This window comes from Typopeltis vanoorti, chromosome 12 (assembly GCF_054136105.1).
Source record: "Typopeltis vanoorti isolate ZY-2024b chromosome 12, IOZ_Tvanoo_1.0, whole genome shotgun sequence".
Lineage (NCBI taxonomy): Eukaryota > Metazoa > Arthropoda > Arachnida > Uropygi > Thelyphonidae > Typopeltis > Typopeltis vanoorti.
In genome coordinates, this window is record NC_143560.1 from 56,078,902 (window position 1) to 56,099,538 (window position 20,637).

General features: G+C 35.0%; 1 protein-coding gene across 5 annotated transcripts in view; it reads left to right on the plus strand.

Moving 5' to 3' along the window:
- Positions 1 to 20,637, plus strand: part of LOC150100806 (DNA (cytosine-5)-methyltransferase 3A-like) — a 745,691-nt gene that overhangs the window by 387,427 nt on the left and 337,627 nt on the right. For all 5 annotated transcript variants that reach the window (XM_090401182.1, XM_090401184.1, XM_090401186.1 and 2 more), the window contains one exon: positions 12,321 to 12,365. In XM_090401182.1, coding sequence (XP_090257308.1) covers positions 12,321 to 12,365 — 45 coding nt within the window. The remainder of the gene's footprint in view (positions 1 to 12,320; positions 12,366 to 20,637) is intronic.

Here is a 20,637-nt window from a genome sequence, read left to right on the forward strand (position 1 = left end):
ATAGTGGCAAAGTAGTCTTGTGGCACAATACATCTTGTGACCACAAGTACAGTCTTGTGGTCACCTGCCTTCTCTTGAATTCTATGCTACCTTCTGCTATTTTTTTGTCTCTTCATTGGCCAGTTTCTTAACAACTGACTTTGTATCCATCCCTATTTGTTCAGGTTTATGTAATAGACTGTGTGGTATCCATGATTAGGAGACCATTATTGGTTAGATGCCTTTGCAAATTCCAGCAGTATCATTGATGTAGGATTTTATTTTATCCAACTCAGCTGTCACTATTTTATTTTAAGAAATTAAATTACAGACAAAAATTACTCTTCACAAAGCCATGTTGACCCCCCCCCCCCCGAATAGTGTATCATAGTTCTATCCACCTGTTCCTGAATTTTGCCACTAACCAACTTTTCCCATAGTTTTTCTGCCCATCCCGGAGATATTTGTGATTGTGGCAGAGCTAAGCTTAAGCTGAACAGCCTGGTCAGAAGCCCTACCCAACTCTTTTGCTGTCATCAGTAGTACTTCCTTCTTTCCCTTTTTCATGAAAAACATATGCAGCTTTTTTTCTTTTCTTTTTTTTCCTGTGAGTAGTTGTTTCATTTTTCACATAGGGTTTCAGGTTAAGTAGAAATTGTGGCATAAAAAAAAGCAATGAATTCTTTGATAAAATGCATACAATTACCTGATTCCTTATCAAATTTTGTTCTTGACGTAGTTTCCCAAATATCCAGACTTTTTCCTCATCAGAAACATTTCACTGACTAATAGTAGGAGAGTATTTGATGTGCATTTCGTGTTTGGAAGAAAATGCGAGATTCCTCCTAAAGCCTAGCCATTATATTCTCTTTGTTATATACAATGGCTCTTTGGCCTCTCTACAAAGCAGGTATTTTAAAATTGTTCCTGTGAAATGGAATAATTGTTGGAATTCTCCATGACGTCTATCATAATTCTGAAGAAAATGACTGGGATTGCATGATAGAAGGAATAAAATGAGAGATTTATGAAAGGAGCAGGAAACAAAAGCAAGACTATGCTGCTCTAAAATATAGATATGTTTTCAGTTACATCAAGCCTTCAGTAACAAAGTAATGCTGCATTTTGTGTTCTGCTTACTAATTATGGCTGTGTGTGTGTGTGTGTGCTTGTGCGCATGCATATCATCTGGGCTCTTCCTCTAAGGAGTGATATGTTTTGACTCCTGCTCATGTTTCTTTACTCTTAGGTTACTTCTATGGTGTGATATGGTTGTGATATATATATATATACAGGGCTATTTTATTATAAAGGATTTAATGAATAAAGAAACATTGAGTTAAAAAAATAATTCAAGTTTATAATTGCCTCTCACTTTATATGGACCACTGGAATAGTTATAGTGGATAGTTTGCTAGGTTGAATTTCTGTTAGCACAGCATTGTAACCAATAATGGTCTCCTATGGAGCTTTGGTTAGAACTTTTCAGTGACTTGTTATAGTGAGCTAGTTTGTTATAGTGGTGTTTTACTATAGTAAGAGTCAATTGCATTACAAAACTTTACAACTTATGTTTCTCTGGTGTAACAAATAGCATTATCCAACTGTAGATATCACATAACAGTTGAAATCAGAATCAGTTAAAAATAATATTTAAAGTGATAGTGACATCTCTCTCTCTCTCTCTCTCTCTCTTAAATATTTATTGCAGAAGGATATTAAATTGTTGAGATTTAATTGATGTAGAAAATCTTCACATGATTCTTTGGATGTGCAAATTTAAATGAACTGCAATGAAATGTTATGTCCCATTTAATACAGGATTCTGTATTAATGTGACTACAGCATTAATCTAGACATATTAAGTTGACATAAATTTGATGTCATAGATATGTTCTATGGTATGTTCATTCATTGATATGGAATGAATTTTTGAATAGGAGAGGAAGTCAAATGGAATTGTTTAAGATATGAGTAACTCTTTCAGAAATATTTTTAAAATGTGGAACAGTTCTGTTTTCAGTTATATCAGATAGCTGTTTAGTATTTGATTAATGGAAGTATTTTATCTATCATATACAAGAGAGATTAACCAACGGGTCCGACAGTTATGTCCCCTCTCAGCAACTCTTTTTAATATTTACATAAATGAAATAATAATAAAACGGAATAAAAATTTCCATCAAGGTATTAAACTTTCTCCTACTGTGAACTTAAACACTCTCCTTTTTGCCGACGACCAAATAATAATTACAAATAAATACAAATTCTGAAGATAACTTACAGAAAGCTATTTTAGATCTAAATGAGATAGCCAAAGATTATGGTATGATAATATCAACAGAAAAATCAAAAACTATGGCCTTTAAAGGACAAGATCCAGCAAGAACTAAAATAGTAATAGATAACAAGATCTTAGAACAGGTGAATTCATTTAACTACCTAGGATGTATGATCACATATGAAAAAGATATAAATGTAAAAATTGCAAAATATTTAAAAATAACAAGTGTAATTAACTCTATATTTAAACCAAACCTAGTTCAAAAACAAATCAGACTAAAAGTATACAATACATTAGCCCCAACAGTCTTATTGTATGGAAGTGAAATCTGGACAATAAAACAAAAAGACAAATGAAGATTAATAACAGCAGAAATGAAGTTTATGAGAAAAACTGCCAAGTATACTCTATTTGATCACAAAAGAAATCAGTAATAGAAAAATTTTAAAAATGTAAATATACATGGATGGAACATGTTCAAAGAATGCAAATAGAAAGATTACCAAAACAAGCCTTAAAGTACAAACCATTAGGAAAAATCAGAATGTCCTCTTAAAAGGTTCAACGATGACTTCTAATGCCGGAACACGCCATGCTAGGCCTAAATCCTTGATACGCATGATGATGATGAAGTATTTTATATCCAGCAAAGGCAGTAAAACACTTGAAAAACCATAAGAGCTCTGGGAATAATGAGATCATTGGAGAGATGCTGAAACATGGCAGCAAGGTGATAATAGATGAACTGTACTGGTTGTATAATATGCATGGGACGAAGGCAAAGCGCCAAAAGAATGGACAAGATTAATCCTATTGTTTATTATTTTAACGGTATAATAGAACACAGAAACTAAGTAAATAATTGATTTATTAACTTGATGCTGATATTTCGCTGGTATTATAACCAGCATCTTCAGAGCACAAAAACACTGTTTGTCACAATACGCGAGACTAAAACAACATGGTGTACATTAACAAAATTGTAGCAGCAACACAAAGACTAGAGTGTTGCTGCTACAATTTTGTTAATGTACACCATGTTGTTTTAGTCTCGCGTATTGTGACAAACAGTGTTTTTGTGCTCTGAAGATGCTGGTTATAATACCAGCGAAATATCAGCATCAAGTTAATAAATCAATTATTTACTTAGTTTCTGTGTTCTATTATACCGTTAAAATAATAAACAACATGTTCGACGAACACATAAGTCTGTCCACACGTTTAAAGATTAATCCTAATACCATTCACAAAAAAAGGAAGCAAAATAGACTGCAAAATTTACAGAACAATAGCTCTGACGAGCCACGTGGAAAAATACTTCTGATGATATTAATAGAAAGAATAAGGAAATTAATAGAAGAAAATCTGGAAGATGAGCAAAGCAGGATTTAGAAGAGACAGAAGTACTGCAGAGAAAGCTCTTCATAAAAATAAAATTCTTTATACCTGTTTTGTTGACTTTCAGAAACCTTTTGACAGTATAGATCAGAAAGTGGTATGGATTGTAGTCGAATCTTATGGAGTGGACAGGAACCTGATATGTCTCTTGCATGGGCTGTTGTGAGAAACTGTGGAGAAATATGACGATGGTTCCAGACAACAAGAGTCATGGGATAAGGAGATGCAGTATCCCCAAGCATCTTTATCATGCTTTTGGAAAGAACAATAGATGTCATGAATGATAACATAAAGAGGAATTTCAGTTCAAGGTATGAAAATAAACAATTTAAGATTTGCAGATGACCGTCTTTATCGAAGAAGATGAAGAGAAACTAGAAAGAACAGTGCTGAAGTTAAATGAAGAAGGAAAGAGATATGAGCTGATAATGAACATTGATAAAACAAAAACAATGATATTCAGAGAAAAGAGGATGAAAAAGTAAATAATGGTCAGACAAGAGCTGGAAGAGGTTAGGAACTTTACCTCAGCAGCAACATGACATGATTTAAACTGTAAAAAAGAGATATGATCTCTGGTAAAAATGCTAAAGTACACCAACAGGCAGTGGACCAATTATGGGAAAGTACGAGGGTTCTCTGGTCTGAAAAGTTCTCGGCCTAACAATTAAAAAAATGGATTTATAATTTCAAAATTATTTTTATTTTTCAACATAATCTCCATTACGACTAACACATTTATTCCAGTGATGTTACAGCACCATTATCCAGTCCCTGTAGTGGTTCTCAGTAAGATCTGCAAAATACCCCTTTACAGGTGCAATCATCTCTTGATTCGAAGAAAAATGCTGACCAGCAAGGAAGAGTTTTAATTTTGGGAAGAGATAGAAGTCAAAGGGAGCCATATCTGTGGAATAGGGTGGATGTTTCATCAGGTGCATTGTCCTGATGAAAGGTGATTTTTTTCCTTCTACAAACTGGGTCTTTTCTCATGAATTTTTTTGTCTAGTCTGATTAAAAGATTGGAATAATATTCCGCAGTTATTGTTTTACCCATTTCAAGATAATTAATAAACAAAATGCCTTTAGCATCCCAAAACACTGATGCCATGACCTTTCCTGCTGATGGAACTGACTTTGTCTTCTTTGGCGCTGAACATCCGGCTTCTGTCCACTTTTTTCCTTTTTTCTTTTTTATATATATGTTGTACCCATACACAAGTTTTTGGTTTTTTTTTATTTTTTTCACTATATAATTTAAGGAAATTACAACATACTAGGATATACATTAAAATAAATTTTAATATATTTCAATATTTGGCAACGTCACGTTGCCATTTTCAAGAACTTAAGTACAAGACGTGCACACAGGCACAACAAAACAGTAAGTGAGGAAGAAGTAGGAAGCTATTATTTCTCCTAAAGTCCTGATTGTGCCCTCTAGTGGGCAATATTGGTATTCTTGGGCGACTGGGCTGAAGGTCTTCTGATGTCATCATCATCATCATCATCAAATTCCTGTTATGTACCCTCAAGGGGTGTACAGGATATGATAGCACTACATGAAAAAATTACATCATTATTAATTTCCTATCTACAATTTTCCTCCAAATCAGTCTGTTACTTGTCAAGACTCCAACATTATCAGATCTTATATTTCTATCGTCTAAAGCACTTTGTACAGTATCAATCCACCTATATCTTGGTCTTCCTCTAGGTCGTTTTGCTGCCAACCTGGCAGAAAACACTTGTTTTGCTAATCTTTCCTTGCCCATTCTGTTTAAGTGACCATACCACCTGAGATTAGCTCTGCTAACACATTCCTGGATGCTGACAATTTTAAGTTCTTTCCTAATATCCTCGTTTTTAATATGATATTGCCATTGATGCCATCTGTTCACGCCTCTAATCTTTCTCAGGACTCTCATATCTGTGGTCTCTAGTCTTTGGTCAAGTGTTTTACTTCTGACCCAGCTCTCAGATCCATAAGTTAAAACTGGTTTGAACACTGTCTTGTACACAGCTAATTTAGTGTTCCAACTAATTTCTTTCTTATTCCATATGAATTTATTCAATTGACTTCCCACCATACCAGCTTTGCTTATTCTGTTGTCTATTTCTATATTTAATTTACCATCTTCAGTAAAAATCGTGCCTAAATAGCTGAAATGTTTTACTTGTTCCACAGGTTCTCCATTCACAACACAGTTGACATTTTCAATGACTCTGCCTATTTTCATTGTCTTTGTCTTTTTATTGCTGACCTTCATACCATATCTATTACAACAGCTATTCAATTTAGTCAGAGAATCTTGCAGACTTGTAGCAGATTTATTTAGAAGTATAACATCATCTGCATAAAGCAAAGAACTGACATTAACATCTCCAATTTTGATATCATGTTTAATACCACTTTCCTTCATAATGTGATCCATATAGATAATGAATAACAGAAGGGATAATGTACATCCTTGTCTCACACCAGATTTAACATTAAACCATCTTCCTGTACTTCCTTCAATTCTAACTGCTGACTTACAACTCAAATAAAGACTAAGTATTGCTTGATATAATGCCCCATTGACACCATATAACTGCAGCGTATTGAATAGCTTCTCTCTTGGCACCTTGTCATATGCCTTTTCCAGATCGACAAAACTTAAATACAGATCTTTGTTATATTCCCATGCTTTCTCGACTATTTGTCGTAAAGTGAAGATCTGATCCTGACAGCCTCTATTTAGCCTGAATCCAGCTTGTTCTTCACCAAGCTTTTCTTCCACAATTCTTCTCAACCGTTTCTCAAGTATACTTGCATAGATCTTGCCAGGAACACTCAGTAGGGAAATACCTCTGTAATTCTCACATGCAGTTTTATTTCCCTTTTTATATATAGGTACTATGAGAGCTCTACTCCAGTCATCGGAAATTCGTCCCTCTGTCCAGGCTTTCTAAACTATGCAGTGCAGCCACTGTAAGACTCTTATACCACCATACTTCAGCATTTCTGGTCGAATATCATCTACTCCTGCTGCCTTTTCACATTTCAAGCCTTTGATGGCTTTTTCTACTTCAAGTATGGATATGCATTCCTGACTGCATGCCTGGTCAGTGTTTTTTATCACAGTGCTGTCATCACTGCTTGTTTCATTTAGCAGTTTTTCAAAGTAATTACTCCATACTTCAAGGATATCTTTTTCTCCCGTTTTCATGTCACCTTTATCATCTCTAATTCCTTTTATAGCACTCTTTCCTCCATTCTTCAGCTTCTTCAACAACCTCCAGAATATTTTGCCACCTTCTTGATATTTATTTTCTATATTCTTGCCAAAGTCCTCCCATGACTTTTGTTTAGTCTTCTGATGTAGGTTTCCCAAATTTGAGGAAGTCTCATGCTGCCAAATTTGTTGAGGTTTGGATCATTTTTTAGGGCTGAAGCTGATTCCATGAAAAGCCTTTCATATCTGTATTTGCTAGTGTATTATCCTGGCTTTCTTCCACTGTATTCTATGACAGGTATCCAGCACATGGTCAGCAAGACTAGAGTGGCTGTATTGGTGAAAACGGATGTAGTCCTTGTGTTCTGAAATTCTGATATTTGCTGTCCTGCCTGTTTGGCCAAAGTAGGACAGCTTACAGCTGCAAGGGACCTGGTATACACCAGGTAGGCCTAGGGGGGAAGGTTGTTCTTTAGTAGAGTGGATAAGGGATGCCAATTTTTTATATGGTCTGTAACAAGAAGTTAAGTTATGTTTTTTTAAGATTTTTGTGATATTTTCCGAGATGCCTCAGATGTAGGGTATGGTGATGGATTTAGAGTAATCCTTGTTGTGAGGGATGGGGGAGGTTGTGGTTTACTGGTTTCAATATTTTTTGGATTTTTTTTTTTTTGGGGGGGGGGGAAGCCATTGGCTGATAATGTGGTTTAGTTCTGTGGTTAGGGCATTGTCATTCGAGCAGATAAGTTTAGCCCTGTTGTGTAGTGTCTTAATGACTCCATATTGTTGTGTGGGGGGGGAATTGTTGGTGAATGTATCTGCCTGTATGGGTGGGTTTTCTATATACTGAGAAAACCAAGGTTCCATCAGACTGGCGGGTGACTAGTGTGTCTAAGAAAGGAATACAGTTGTTTTTTACTTCTTCCAGGGTGAATTTGATTCTGGGGTGTTGGTTGTTTAAGCGTGTTAAGAAGGAGATGAGTGCATCAGAGCCATGTGGCCAAATAACGAATACATCATCTACACAGCGAAGCCAAACGGTTGGTTTTTGTGGGGCAGAGTTTAAGGCTTCCTCTTCAAAAGTCTCCATATAAAAGTTGGCCAAGGGTGGGGGGAGTGGAGAACCCATGGCTGTCCCCTCTATTTGTTTGTAGAATTTTCCTTGCCAAACAAAATAGCCTGAGTTCATTGTGAACTGAAATAGGGCTGTGATATCGGGAGGAAATTTAGCTTGGATTAGCTCTAAGGATTCTTTGAGTGGGACATTTGTAAATAAGGAGGGGACATCAAAACTGACCATTATGTCAGTGTGCTTGAGTGTAAGGTTTTCTATGCTGGCTTTGAAGTGGGCTGAGTTTTTTTATGTATGAAGGTGTGTTGCCAGTGTGTGAGAGAGCTTTGGCCAAATGTTTAGCTAGTTTGTATGTGGGGGAATCAATGCCATCCACTATGGGACGTAATGGCACATTTTCTTTGTGAATTTTTGGGAGTCCATAAATACGGGGGGGGGGGGTATGGAGTTATATGGTTTTAATTTGTTAGTGATTTCCACAAGCCAAGAAGTGACCTTCTTAAGGAGCCTGTGGAGTTTTCTAATTTGTGAGTTGGTGGGATTATACTTGATAGGGAGGTAAGTGGCTGATCTAACAATAGAGATTTCAGCTTACCTGTGTAATCTTTTTGGTTAAGCAATACTGTGGCATTCCCTTTGTCAGCTTTGGTGATTATTATTTTCTTGTTTTTCTTTAATTCTAATAGAGATTTAATTTCTTTACTGGGCATGTTGGTTTTAGGTGGTTTAGCTTTGTTTTCGCATGTTGGCGACCAATTCGTACATCCTTTATTTCTTTCTCCTCTTCAGCATGAATCGATTATTCTTGGCAGATAGCCAAGCAGAGCTCTACAAAGTGTGGGCGTACTCTATATAGTAAGGAGAGGGCTGGTGAAAGGACAGAACTTTGTGGAACCCCAGCATTAATTGAATTGTAAGAGGATAAGGGAGCCATCCACCATCATACATAGTGTGTGTGTGTCCACACTGTATGATGGTAATTTGCTTAGTAAGCCTTTGTGCCAGACCCAGTCAATGGTTTTGACTTGGTCTGGCACAAAGTGCAATAATATCAAGTGCAACCACTTGAGATTTGCCAAACTTCTCCATGGCATTTGTCCAGAGATGGGTGACATGTGAGCAGATCTCACATGTCACCCATCTGTAGATCTGCAGCGACGGAATCCATACTGGCAGTCATTTATTAGGTAGGTGTCTTCAAGGTAGTGTAGGAGTTGGGAATTCATGATTTCTTCCATTACTTTAGACAGGACTGAGGTAAGCGAGTTAGGATAGTAGTTGGACAGCAGTGTCTTGTCACCCTTCTTGGGAATGGGCTGAATATAGGACTGTTTTCAGTTTGTGAGATAGATTCCAGTGGAGTAAGAGAGTATATATAGGCACCATGGATAGGAGTCATTTCTGGTGTGCAAACTTTCAGGGCAATTGGGGAATGCCATCAGGGCCAGGAGACTTTTTTTGTGTCTAATTTGGACAGTATTTTTCTGATCTCATCGTGGCAAAAGGATATAGGGGCATTGTATGTTGGGTGTCTGGAATGGTTTGGGGGACATTTACTGTCATCAGTTATGCATGCATTGGAAGCAAAGTGTGAAGCCAGAAGACTGGCTTTTTCTGTGGGTGATGCAATAGAGCCATCTGGGTATGATAAGGGTGGGAATAGTGCTGGGCAGAAGTTACGACCAATTGCTTTGGACAGGCTGCTAGTTTCCTGCTTTTTGCTCTTTTGAACTCTGTTTTGGAAGCATTGGTTGATTGTTTTTTTGCATCTGTTTTGGGCTTCAGTATAAGTTCTAAAGGAGGATGAGGTTCTTGATTTCTTTCAGTTATGATATGTCTGGTGTTTCATCTGTACAGCCTTGGCACATCTTTTGGAGAACCTGGATTTAATTAGGGAATGGCAGTTCAGAGTACTGTGTGGAATGTATGTTTCCATGCCAGTGAGGATTACTTTACCGCTGTTTTGACTGCTTTAAAGTAGTTTTGACTGTTTTGGATTCTTGTGTGTAATGGTGAATCCAAGTCTTATCCATTGTAATTAATCGATGCACAAAATCAATTTTATTCTTGTTAAAACGCTACAAGTACTGTTCAAAGATTTTCATGTGAGTGTGTTTTTGATCTGTGAGCAAGCACAGCACCCATCTTGCGCAAAGCTTTTTCATTTGCAATTCTTCATGCAAAATATATCCTACATGTTCTTTTGAAATGCCTATAGGCTCAGCAATTTCATACACTTTGACTTGCCGGTCATCCAATACCATATCATGCACTTGACTAATGATTTCTGGTGTTGTTACGCTTTTCAGACGTCCTTCACGTGGTTCATCTTCAAGTCTGGTATGGCCATGTTTAAACTCGGCAGCCCATTTCTTAATTGTCGAAAATAAAGGAGAAGAATGCTCATAAACTTTTTTGAACTTCGAATGAATTTCTTTTGGCTTTAAACCTTCTTTTACTAAGAATTTTATAACCGCACGATACTAATTTTATCTATTTCAAGGGATCCAGACAGCTGTATAAAACAAACTACTTGTACGAATGACTTGCAATTTCACATGGATGCTAATGACAGATGTACCAACTTAGAGAAAAAAAAAACATCTTGCCGATAGTATTGTCATATATATTTTGTTGTTGTTGGTGGTGTAAGATAGTACAACACCATATTCAGTCCTGAAGATATTTTCAGGTGCAAACTTTGCTCTCACTTGGATAAAGGATTAAACTAAACTTATTATTGTCATATATAGCCAAGGCCGAGAACTTTTCAGACCACCCCCTAAATCTTCCCATAAAGCTGAGACTGCTGGAAACATGCTTATTCACAAGTACTCTCTATGTTTGTGAGATATGGATAATGGTCAAAGATTCTTTGAATTGTATGGTTGCAAAAGGTAACAAATAAAGAACTGTGTTGCAAAGTAAACTGCAAGTAGAATCTAATGCAGAAAATAATTCAAAGGAAACTAATGTGTTTTTGAACATATCTGCAGAATGGATAACAGTAGAAATATCAAAACCTTGATGTTTGGTACAATGGATGGTACAAATAGAAGAGGACAACCAAGGCAAGAGTGAGTAGATGATGCAAGAGAGTGGAATATGGAAAAAGTTTGTTGGATTTTACTTGCATGGCAATCAGAGAGAAATGGTAAAGAATGATGAAACAAGCATCAGACACCAACTGCAGTGGATCCATGGGCAATGATGATGATGTTGTTGATGATTTTATAGCCATTTAAGCAGCAACAGTGTTTTTTTTTATCTGAACAAATTCACATGCTAGTATAGTCTCATCAGAAGAGATAATACATATTAATTTGGAATAATGCTTGACTTCTGACTAGATGGATGATGGGAGTCCACATGACTCATCTTCAAGTGAAGGCAATTTTTCTATAGATGAATAAACTCAGATCTCTCTCTTGAAGATGACATATAAGCCAGTCCAAAGCCATTATAATTATCATGTTCTACTTTGTTTCCTGATGGCAATGTTGTTGATCTTATGAAGGAAATTGTGGAAATCACTAAGTCACTCTTCAATCCAGTCCTGATAGCGAAAAACTATCACCATACTTTTTTTTTTATGGCATTCAAGAGGCAGGACTTGTGCAACCACAAATCTTAAGGCAGTGGCTGTTTCAGCTGAAAGGTCACATATGCCATTCTTGATAGTGATCATGAAATTTGAAATCGGAATTCTTTTAGGAGTAACAGTATGACACTTTATCACAGTTCTTTTAAATTTGCAATATTATTCAAAGAATCCTGTGAAGATTTTCAACATCAACAAAATCTCAATAAAGTTGATTTTCCACACCAGTCTGTCGTATTTGGAAAATATTTATCTGACAAAAAAAAAAAAAAAAAAAAAAAAAAAAAAAAAAAAATCAATTTAGTTTCCTTCTGTTTTAATTATTTACTGGAAATGTTGCTATCACTTTCAACATGACTTTTTAAAATTATTTCAGTTATTTCTGTTGATTGTTTACCTTTAATTTTGGTTGCATCTAATGATGCTAGTTTATACTAGAGAAATATAAACTGTCAAGTTTTATAATAAAGTTTAATTCTTTTTTAACTCAGTGTGCTTTCTAAATCAGTAATTTAGGCTGCTTTCAGGAAATGGTTACTGTATGCTAACTGGACCATTTGGACTTGTTTAGTTTAGTATAGTACGCAAGTAATTCAATGTGATCTGAACATCACTTCCAATATAATTTTAAATTTCTGTCTCTATGTTAATCTAGGTAGATACTGCTAATTATTATTGTTCACTAACAGCTTCAAGAAAGATGTCAGTGGTCTCTATTGTTTAACTTTATTGTGTTAAATTTAACCTCATGAGCATTTTTGCTTTCAGATAGTGCACTAAAGAAAGTACGTGAAGGAAATATAAGAATCCAGGGTAAGTGTTATCATTGTATTATACTGTTTTCATTTTAAATATAATACTGAGATTTTGGCATCACATCATTTTTTTGTATTAAGATATTTAAATATCTTAACATGATTTTGTTTACAGAAGATATTATTATTAGTTTAGGTAATTGAAAATAAAATAAGAAATGTATGAAAATAGGATTATGTTGATAAAATATTTGTTAAAACAATATTTTACTGTAAGAAGAATATAGTAATGGTGCTTGTAGTTTTGATATTAGTAGTTGATTAGCGAGGTCGTTGAGCCTAACCGCACCTCATGGGTATGTCATCGATGGAAACAGCTTATCATTTAGCAGCATGAAGAATTAGCAAATATACATACCTTTCTACATCATTCATACGAATTAAAATACATATAGCATTTTTTTTTATATTTAGTTCAATGAAATAATCATCAAGTGGAAAAGAAACTTCATTACACTGCAAATAAACATATCCAGTCTGCCATTACTGAAAAAAAACAAAAAAAAAACTTCTCTTTTGCTGTTTGATACTCGGCTGTCATGATGTTATTTACACACTCAAAAAATGAGACAATATAGCATATGCTCTACTGTGATAGGGAAATGAATCACTGATGGACATAAGAGAGAGAGAGAGAGAGAGAGAGATGTAAAATAAAAAAAAGGAACAGCTAGAAGAATACAAAGGAGAGTTGGAAATGATTCCCTTTAAAAAATAAAGAAAAAATATAAGGAATGAATAGGCTGTATTTTGTGGATGGATTTGTTATTTGTTCAAGTCCCTGTTAAGAAGTTTATGTATCTTCACTGTTGTAATTTTTTTTTTTTTTTTTGATTGAAGATTAGATGAAAACTATTCTCGGTTTGTGGAACTGAAAGTTGTCAAGTAAAAATGCTGGAATTCTCCATATAGCTGTCATCTGTTTCAGTGCTAGCTAGCTGAATTTTATGAAGTAAACTGTTTATGAAGCAAAAACTAAAATGTTTTTGGTACCTGTTTGAAATAAGAACTGAATATGCTAGAAGTTAGGCATATGATGACACAGGTATGAGTTGTCATTTTCTTCTGTGATTGTGTGCAAGACAATTTGTTGCTGCTGTTTCGCTTAGTGAACTTAAGGATTGCTGAAGAACATAGGTTTGATTTTCCAAAGCCAGATTTATCAAGTTCTCTATTATGCCTGCTTAAGTTTCTATTTAATTGCAGCCTTGCCATATATATCTTGTATTTAATGCTAGAAAGATCCAATATTTTAAGGTTGTGAATGTGTGTGAAAGAGTAGAAGGGTCATATAATTTGGTAAATTTATTTTAAATGTTTATATATATATATATATATATTTTTTTTTTTTTTGTTTGTTAATAAAATATATAAAAAGAAAACTTTGCTTTCCTGTAAGTAGCATAGTGAAACACCAAATATGTAGATCTGAGAAAAGAATCTGTAAACTTAGGAGAAAATATTAGATGGCTTAATTGATAAGAGGAATTAGTCAGTATAACAAATAATCTTTAAAAATGAACATATTTGTTGTTACAATTATGATAATAGTCTATCAAAAAGGCTGCAGAGGAAGAAGTGACATTATCAAAATTTTTCAGGCTTGCCAATAAGGATATTTTTAAATTAGACCTTACAGAAATGAATATGCAATGAACATAAATAAATAAAATGAATTTTAGATTTCAAGTGGTAGATCCTTCTATAGACAACATCACCACCACTACCTTTGAACATTCCTTTTTCACATTCAGAAATTGTAGTCTTTACAGCAGATAAAGGAAATAATGAATGATTTGAAGTTCAATAAAATGAGATTGTTAACTTAAGAAGAATACATTTTAATCACTCATAAAAATCGAGGTTGTATAGATTGCACGACACACACATACATACATGCACTTGCACATGGCTTATAATTAAATCAGATTACAATGTATTAAAATTAGCCATGAACGATCCTTAAATGATACCAATTTTGGCAACTTTTGACCCTCCTCTCCCAACTCATCATACAGTATCATATCTTTTCCCATGTTAGATCAAAACTTAAAATTCCAAACACAAGCACACTTCAGATACCTAAAAGTTTTTGTGTAAATTTCCATTTAAATCTATTTCTATTTTTTGTAAACTTTAGTATTATTTTTGGATCTTTGCAGTTAGAAGACTCATCACAGAATGCCACACTCTCGCAGACCACAATGTGTAGCTTACCTAGCCTTTAAAAAATTCTTCGTTGGAACATTCACTATCCAATCTGACAGTGTATTATGCCTTCGTTACTCACTATGCAAAAAAATCTCTCGCTTCCTTACTTGCTTAGCCCTCATACAGATTCCATGGGTAACCTCTCATTCTCTCACCATCTATTACCTCACACAGTCTCCTCTATATTTATCTGAAAGACTCCTGTGAGTCCTGCTACTGCTTACTCTTCTAGGTCATGCTTGGAGGGAGACTGAGTTAGTGGTGTGTAGGGGCACTCTCTGAGACCACTCTTGGATTATAGTCTGGACACTCCTTGTGTAGGAGTTATATAGACAAGTCCCTCACCCTCCTTCCTCTCCTCTGTAAGTTTCCTGAATTAACAACTCATACATGAAAAACAGTTATAAATACTATCATTTTGACTGTGTGATATAAAAAAAAATCTCCAATAAAAAATTTAAAAAAATAACAAAAAATGTGAAAAATACAATAGAAATTGGAAAAAAAAAATATATATATATATAACAAAAACTCCCTTCAAAATAACACTAAAAATTTTTGGTCCTTTTGAAATCCAGGTGACCAAATCTGTGCACATTAGTGCATATGTGACCTAATCAAGGCATTATACAATAGAACCAGAATCTCCTTACTTGTACAAATCAGTGTCCTCCACATCATTCCCAGAATTTCTTGTGTTGTCCTCACAATTTTGGCAATGTGTCCTCTAAATTTTAGATCCCTATCCACCATCACCTCAGATCTCTTATTTCCTCCACCTCCAACAATATATCCCCACCAAGCATAAATTTAACATTCCATCTTTGTTTCCCAAATTTTAAAACCTTGCATTGTGCAATATTGAACTGGCATCTCCACTCCAATTTCCATTCACTTAATCTATTCAAGTCTTCTTGTAAGGCCAGAACATCTGCTCTACTCCTCATAGTTTGTCACAACTTTGCATCTGCAAACAACTGAATATCCCCATCCAAATCTTCCCTGATATCATTAACATACAGGTTAAACTGCAATGGCCCTAAAACAGACCCATGAGGCATGCTAGTGACTTTCCTCTTCCAGGCCATTGGTCTTCTATACAGAACCTGCTCATACCTATCAGACAGCCAATCTCCAATCTAATGCAGTAGTCCACTATCTAAGTATACTACTGTGTATCCATCTCCTTTGTCTAATGAAGTCGTCACCTTATTGTAATAAGTGAATTGATTACTAAAACATGACCCATCAAAGATAACACCATTGTTGTCAACCCAATTCTATTTTCACTACCCTCTCAAACACTTTAACCACAACAACCACAGATAGGCCTGTAATTTGATGCTTGTGTTCTATCACCTTCCTTATGAAGTGACACAATCTTGCCTTCCTTCCACTCCTTTTGAACTTTACCCAGTGTAACACTCATATTAAGCAAATATGTCAAGCCAGATATCAACTCCCTGCCACATTCCTTCAAAATACGTGGTGGTATATCAAGTCCCACAGTATTATTCAGATCAAGTTTGTTCAATTCCCCACATACCTGTTGCTCACTTACAGTCAGTCTCTCCTCCTAATGAACCACTGCTCTCAATCTCTCCATGATGTTACATTCACAAGATGGAAAGATCTTTATGAGCTGCTCATTAAATATCTGAACTGTATCCTCTGAAGCAGTTGTTCTTATACCATTTTCTCCAATCAATGTCATCCTTCCATGATCATTCTTTTTTTTTTCTGGCTACATATCAAAAGAACTTTCTAGGATTGTTTTTGGCTTCATTAGCTAACTGCCACTTATACTGCATTTTTGTTACCCTTACTAACCATGTCACCATCCATGCCTGTTCTTTGGAATCCTCATGGAATTGATTATTACCACTCATCTTATGTTGCCTCCATAATGCCTTTTTCTTCAGTATCACATGCTTAATCTTTCCATTCATCCATTTCACACCAACCTTATTTAACCTTCTGATCCTTGGAATACATTTAGACATTGCTTCTACTAGATAGTTCTTGAATATTATCCAAGCAGCATTGATCTCCTTTCCACCCAACTCCCTTCTCATTCCATGCTACACCTGCTAAGCTGTCTCCTGAGCTTCTCATAATCACCAGCTTTGTAGTTTAGTTCCACATATATCCTTTCCTCACAGAAGTCCTCACACTGCTGACAACTACCCAGGTAATCCCCTCATGGTCACCAGCCAGAGGGTGATTTGATACCTCATTTATAATGACATCCTCTGATGAGATCATCAAATTCAAGACCTTAAATCCTCATGCTCCCTCTGTTACATACTGCCCCCATGGTAGTTGTCCTTCATTAACTCAAATAACTTGTTTTCTTATCCAGTTGCTATCTCATCATCCCAGACTATATTGCTATAATTAAAATCACCCATAATGATCACTCTTTTTTTATTTGCTTGGCTAATTTGATTGTACATTTCATGGTAACTACCATCCACATTACCAGGCCTATAGCAACATCCGACTTGGTATTTCATTCTATTCACCTCTATCTTATGGCATATGGCCTCAGAATCACTGCCAGTATTTCCTTCTTGCATCTTTACCATGTGTGGACATAACTCTTTTTCTATCAACAATAGCACTTTATCTCCTCTTTTACCTTTTCTATCTTCACGAAATACATCATACCCTTCCATTTCTATTCCTGTCAAGATGTCATCCTCATGCAACCATATCTCACTTATTCCAACAATTTCTTTGCATTTGCCTTGTTTCTTATACTTCTAGTATTTATATACAAACATAACAGCTCATTCCTGAATCTTTAACAAGTTTCACTGATGACACTTATTAGATGTGACTTTTCCATACATTCCTTGAGCCATTTCTTTTTCTCCTTATTCATCCTAGAACCTTCTTGAAATCCAGCTCTTGCCCCCCCCAAGGGATGGGGGAGTAAGGGGTGAAAACACCATACAAATATTATTATTATTACTACTGCCAACTTCTTTGCTCACTTACTCCTCATATCCAACACCTCAACCTCAATCATTATTCATTTTATATCTAGGAAAACAAACCATTTACCATTAAAATCAGCAATACTAAATCAAAAATTTAGAATTTTTTACCTTATGGATAAAGAATACTTCAAACACAAAATGTGGATTTTATAACTTTAACTTAAACTTCAAATTAAAAAAGTACTGTAAGTTGTGCAATATTTCTTTAATTTACACTTCTAAGAGAACAATATCAATTTATGCTATGTTAGGTCTATGTCCAGTTAGAAAGCTGACATTCACAGACCACTATGTCAGTTACTTTTCCTCTCCTTCTCAGACTGGCTAAATGCAGGCTAATGATCTTCATCTTTGTAATTGGGAATGACCATTATAAAGTGGACTTACTGCTGAAGTTTTCATGTTATTTTTTGATTTTAATGGTATGGAATGAATATATTTACTTTATTATGAAAATTTCAGGTTAGTGATATTAATTTAATTACTAAAATAAAGAGCCAAAAGGCTTCATTTCAGCAATGCTTTGCATAAGCAAAGTGGATATTAGATTCAGCATTATTTCAAAACCTAATGTAGAAACTATGAAAGTTTCGTGAGTTGACTAGAGAGCTTGCAGGAATACAGTTCTCTGTATTCATGAATTGCCTTAGTGTGGACTACTTAAAAGACATAGGTGCTGCCCAAGCATCTATATATTTGCCTTTTATTAGTCCATGTTGATGAGGTTTCACTGAACTGACAGCTGTTTTGAACTGGTTGGTTCTTTTTAGAGACCAGGCAGAAAACCGACTGAGAGTTTGCTTAAAAAAATACATTTGTTTGACATTTCAAGTTCCTTAGTACAACAAGAGTTTTTGCTCTCTTAAGGCTTTTGCCTGGTCTCTGAAGAGAACCAACCAGTTCGAAACAGCTGTCAGGCCACTGAAACTTTATCAAAATGGACTAATAAAAGGCGAATATATAGACACTTGGACAATGCCTATGTCTTTTAAGTAGTCCACACTAAGGCAATTTGTGAATGCCGAGGAATGTATTCCTGCAAGCTCTCTGGTCAAATCACGAAACTTTCATAGTTTCTACATTCGACTTTGAAATAATGCTGGATCTAATATCCACTTTGCTTATTTACTATTAATTTAAGCTTATATAACATTTCAAAATTTCAACATTAATTTTGGTGATTCATTAGCAGGCACCAAAGAAAACATTGATTGATTGATTCAGCCAGAGAATCATGCGGTGAGGTTTCTGCAAGGGTAGAAAAATCATAACTTCATGGTGGACTCAGGAAGTTAAAGAGGCAATCAAGAAAAAGAAGAAAATGCATCTAAAATTCCTGACAAATATGTTAACTTGTTCCCTGAGAGAATACAGAGAAAAATATAAGAAAGTGAAGCATCATGTAAAACTAGCTAAAGAAAAGTCAGGGGTGGGCTTTGATAAGAACATAGAAAATAAATATTAGGAAGATGGCAAAATATTCTGGAGGCTACTGAAAAAAGCAAAATGAAGGTAAAAGGAATCAAAGATAATGAAATCAATAAAAGGAATCACAGGTAATAAAGGTGACATGGAAGCTGAAGATAATTATTATTTTTAAAGATTGCTAAATTAAACAAACACTAACACTAACAGCATGGTGGTAGAAACTACTCAATAGGAATGCAATCAAATACATTTCCATACTTGTAGTAGAAAATGCTATCAAAACCTGAGATGTGGAAGGGCAGTTGGAGTAGATGGTATTTGATCATAAATGCTCAAATATGCAGGTATAAAAGTTTCACAGTGCATACATTGCATAATTCAGAAGGCCTGATTAGAGGGAGTTGGATTCCAGATAATTGGAGTAGAACTCTTATAGTCGCCATCTATTTTAAAAAAAAAACCTTCATATGAGAATTGCAGAAAAACTTCCCCACTATTACTTAAATTAAGGGGATATTAAATCCCGCATAGTTTTAAAACCGAATAAGAAACTCAAAGATCGGAATCAGAGAGTTTCTTGCCGAATATAGTAAACTATAAAGTATCGGCGACACTAAAAAAAAAAAAAAAAAAACTTCCCCACTATGTTTTTGTTCCCACCATTTCTTTTGTTTCATTTGAATGGAACATTCAAAGATCACAGTATCCACTGCCTCTCAATAAATTGACAGGAATTTATTGACTGCAAAGAGGAACCCTTCATTTCTTTTCCCCATTCCTGGTAAGATTTATGTAAGTATACTTCAAGAAAAGGGTAAGGAAAATTGTGGAGGGGAAGCTTGGAGAACATCAAGCTGGGTTTAGGCCAATTAGAAATCATCAGCATCAGATTTTTACTTTAAGACAAATAGTGATAAAACAAACATAGTAATATATAACACAGATCTGTATTTAAGGTTTGTAGATCTGAAAATAGGCATATCGCAAGGTGTTAAGAGAAAAGCTGTTCAAAATGCTACAGTTATATGATGTAAATTGGATATTATATCAAGCAATACTTAGTCTTTATTTGAGTTGTAAGTTAGAGTTAGAATTGAAGGAGGTACAGGAAGATGGTTTGTTAAATCAGGTGTAAGGCTATAGTGCACATTATCTCCACTGTTATTCATTATCTGTATAGATCATATTATGAAGAAAAGTTGTATTAAACCTGATATCAAAATTGGATATATTAATCTCAGCTTTTTACTTTATGTAGATGATGTTATACTTCTAAATAAAGCCAGTATAAGTCTGCAGGATTTGCTGACTAAATCGAATAACTGCTGTTATAAATTTGGTATGAAAATTGGCCATAAAAAGACAACAATGAAAATAGCCAGAAACATTGAAAACATCAACTGCATCCTGAATGGAGAGAACAAGTAAAGCATTTCAGGCCATTTAGGCATGCTTTTTAGTGAAAATAGCAAATTAAATATGGAATAGACAACAGAATTGTCAAAGCTGGTATAGAAAGTCAGATGAATAAATTTATATGAAGTTAGAGAGAAATTAGTCAAAATCCTACTGTATACAATACAGTGTATAAACCAATTGTAGCATGGGGGTGCTTAAGGGTCAAAG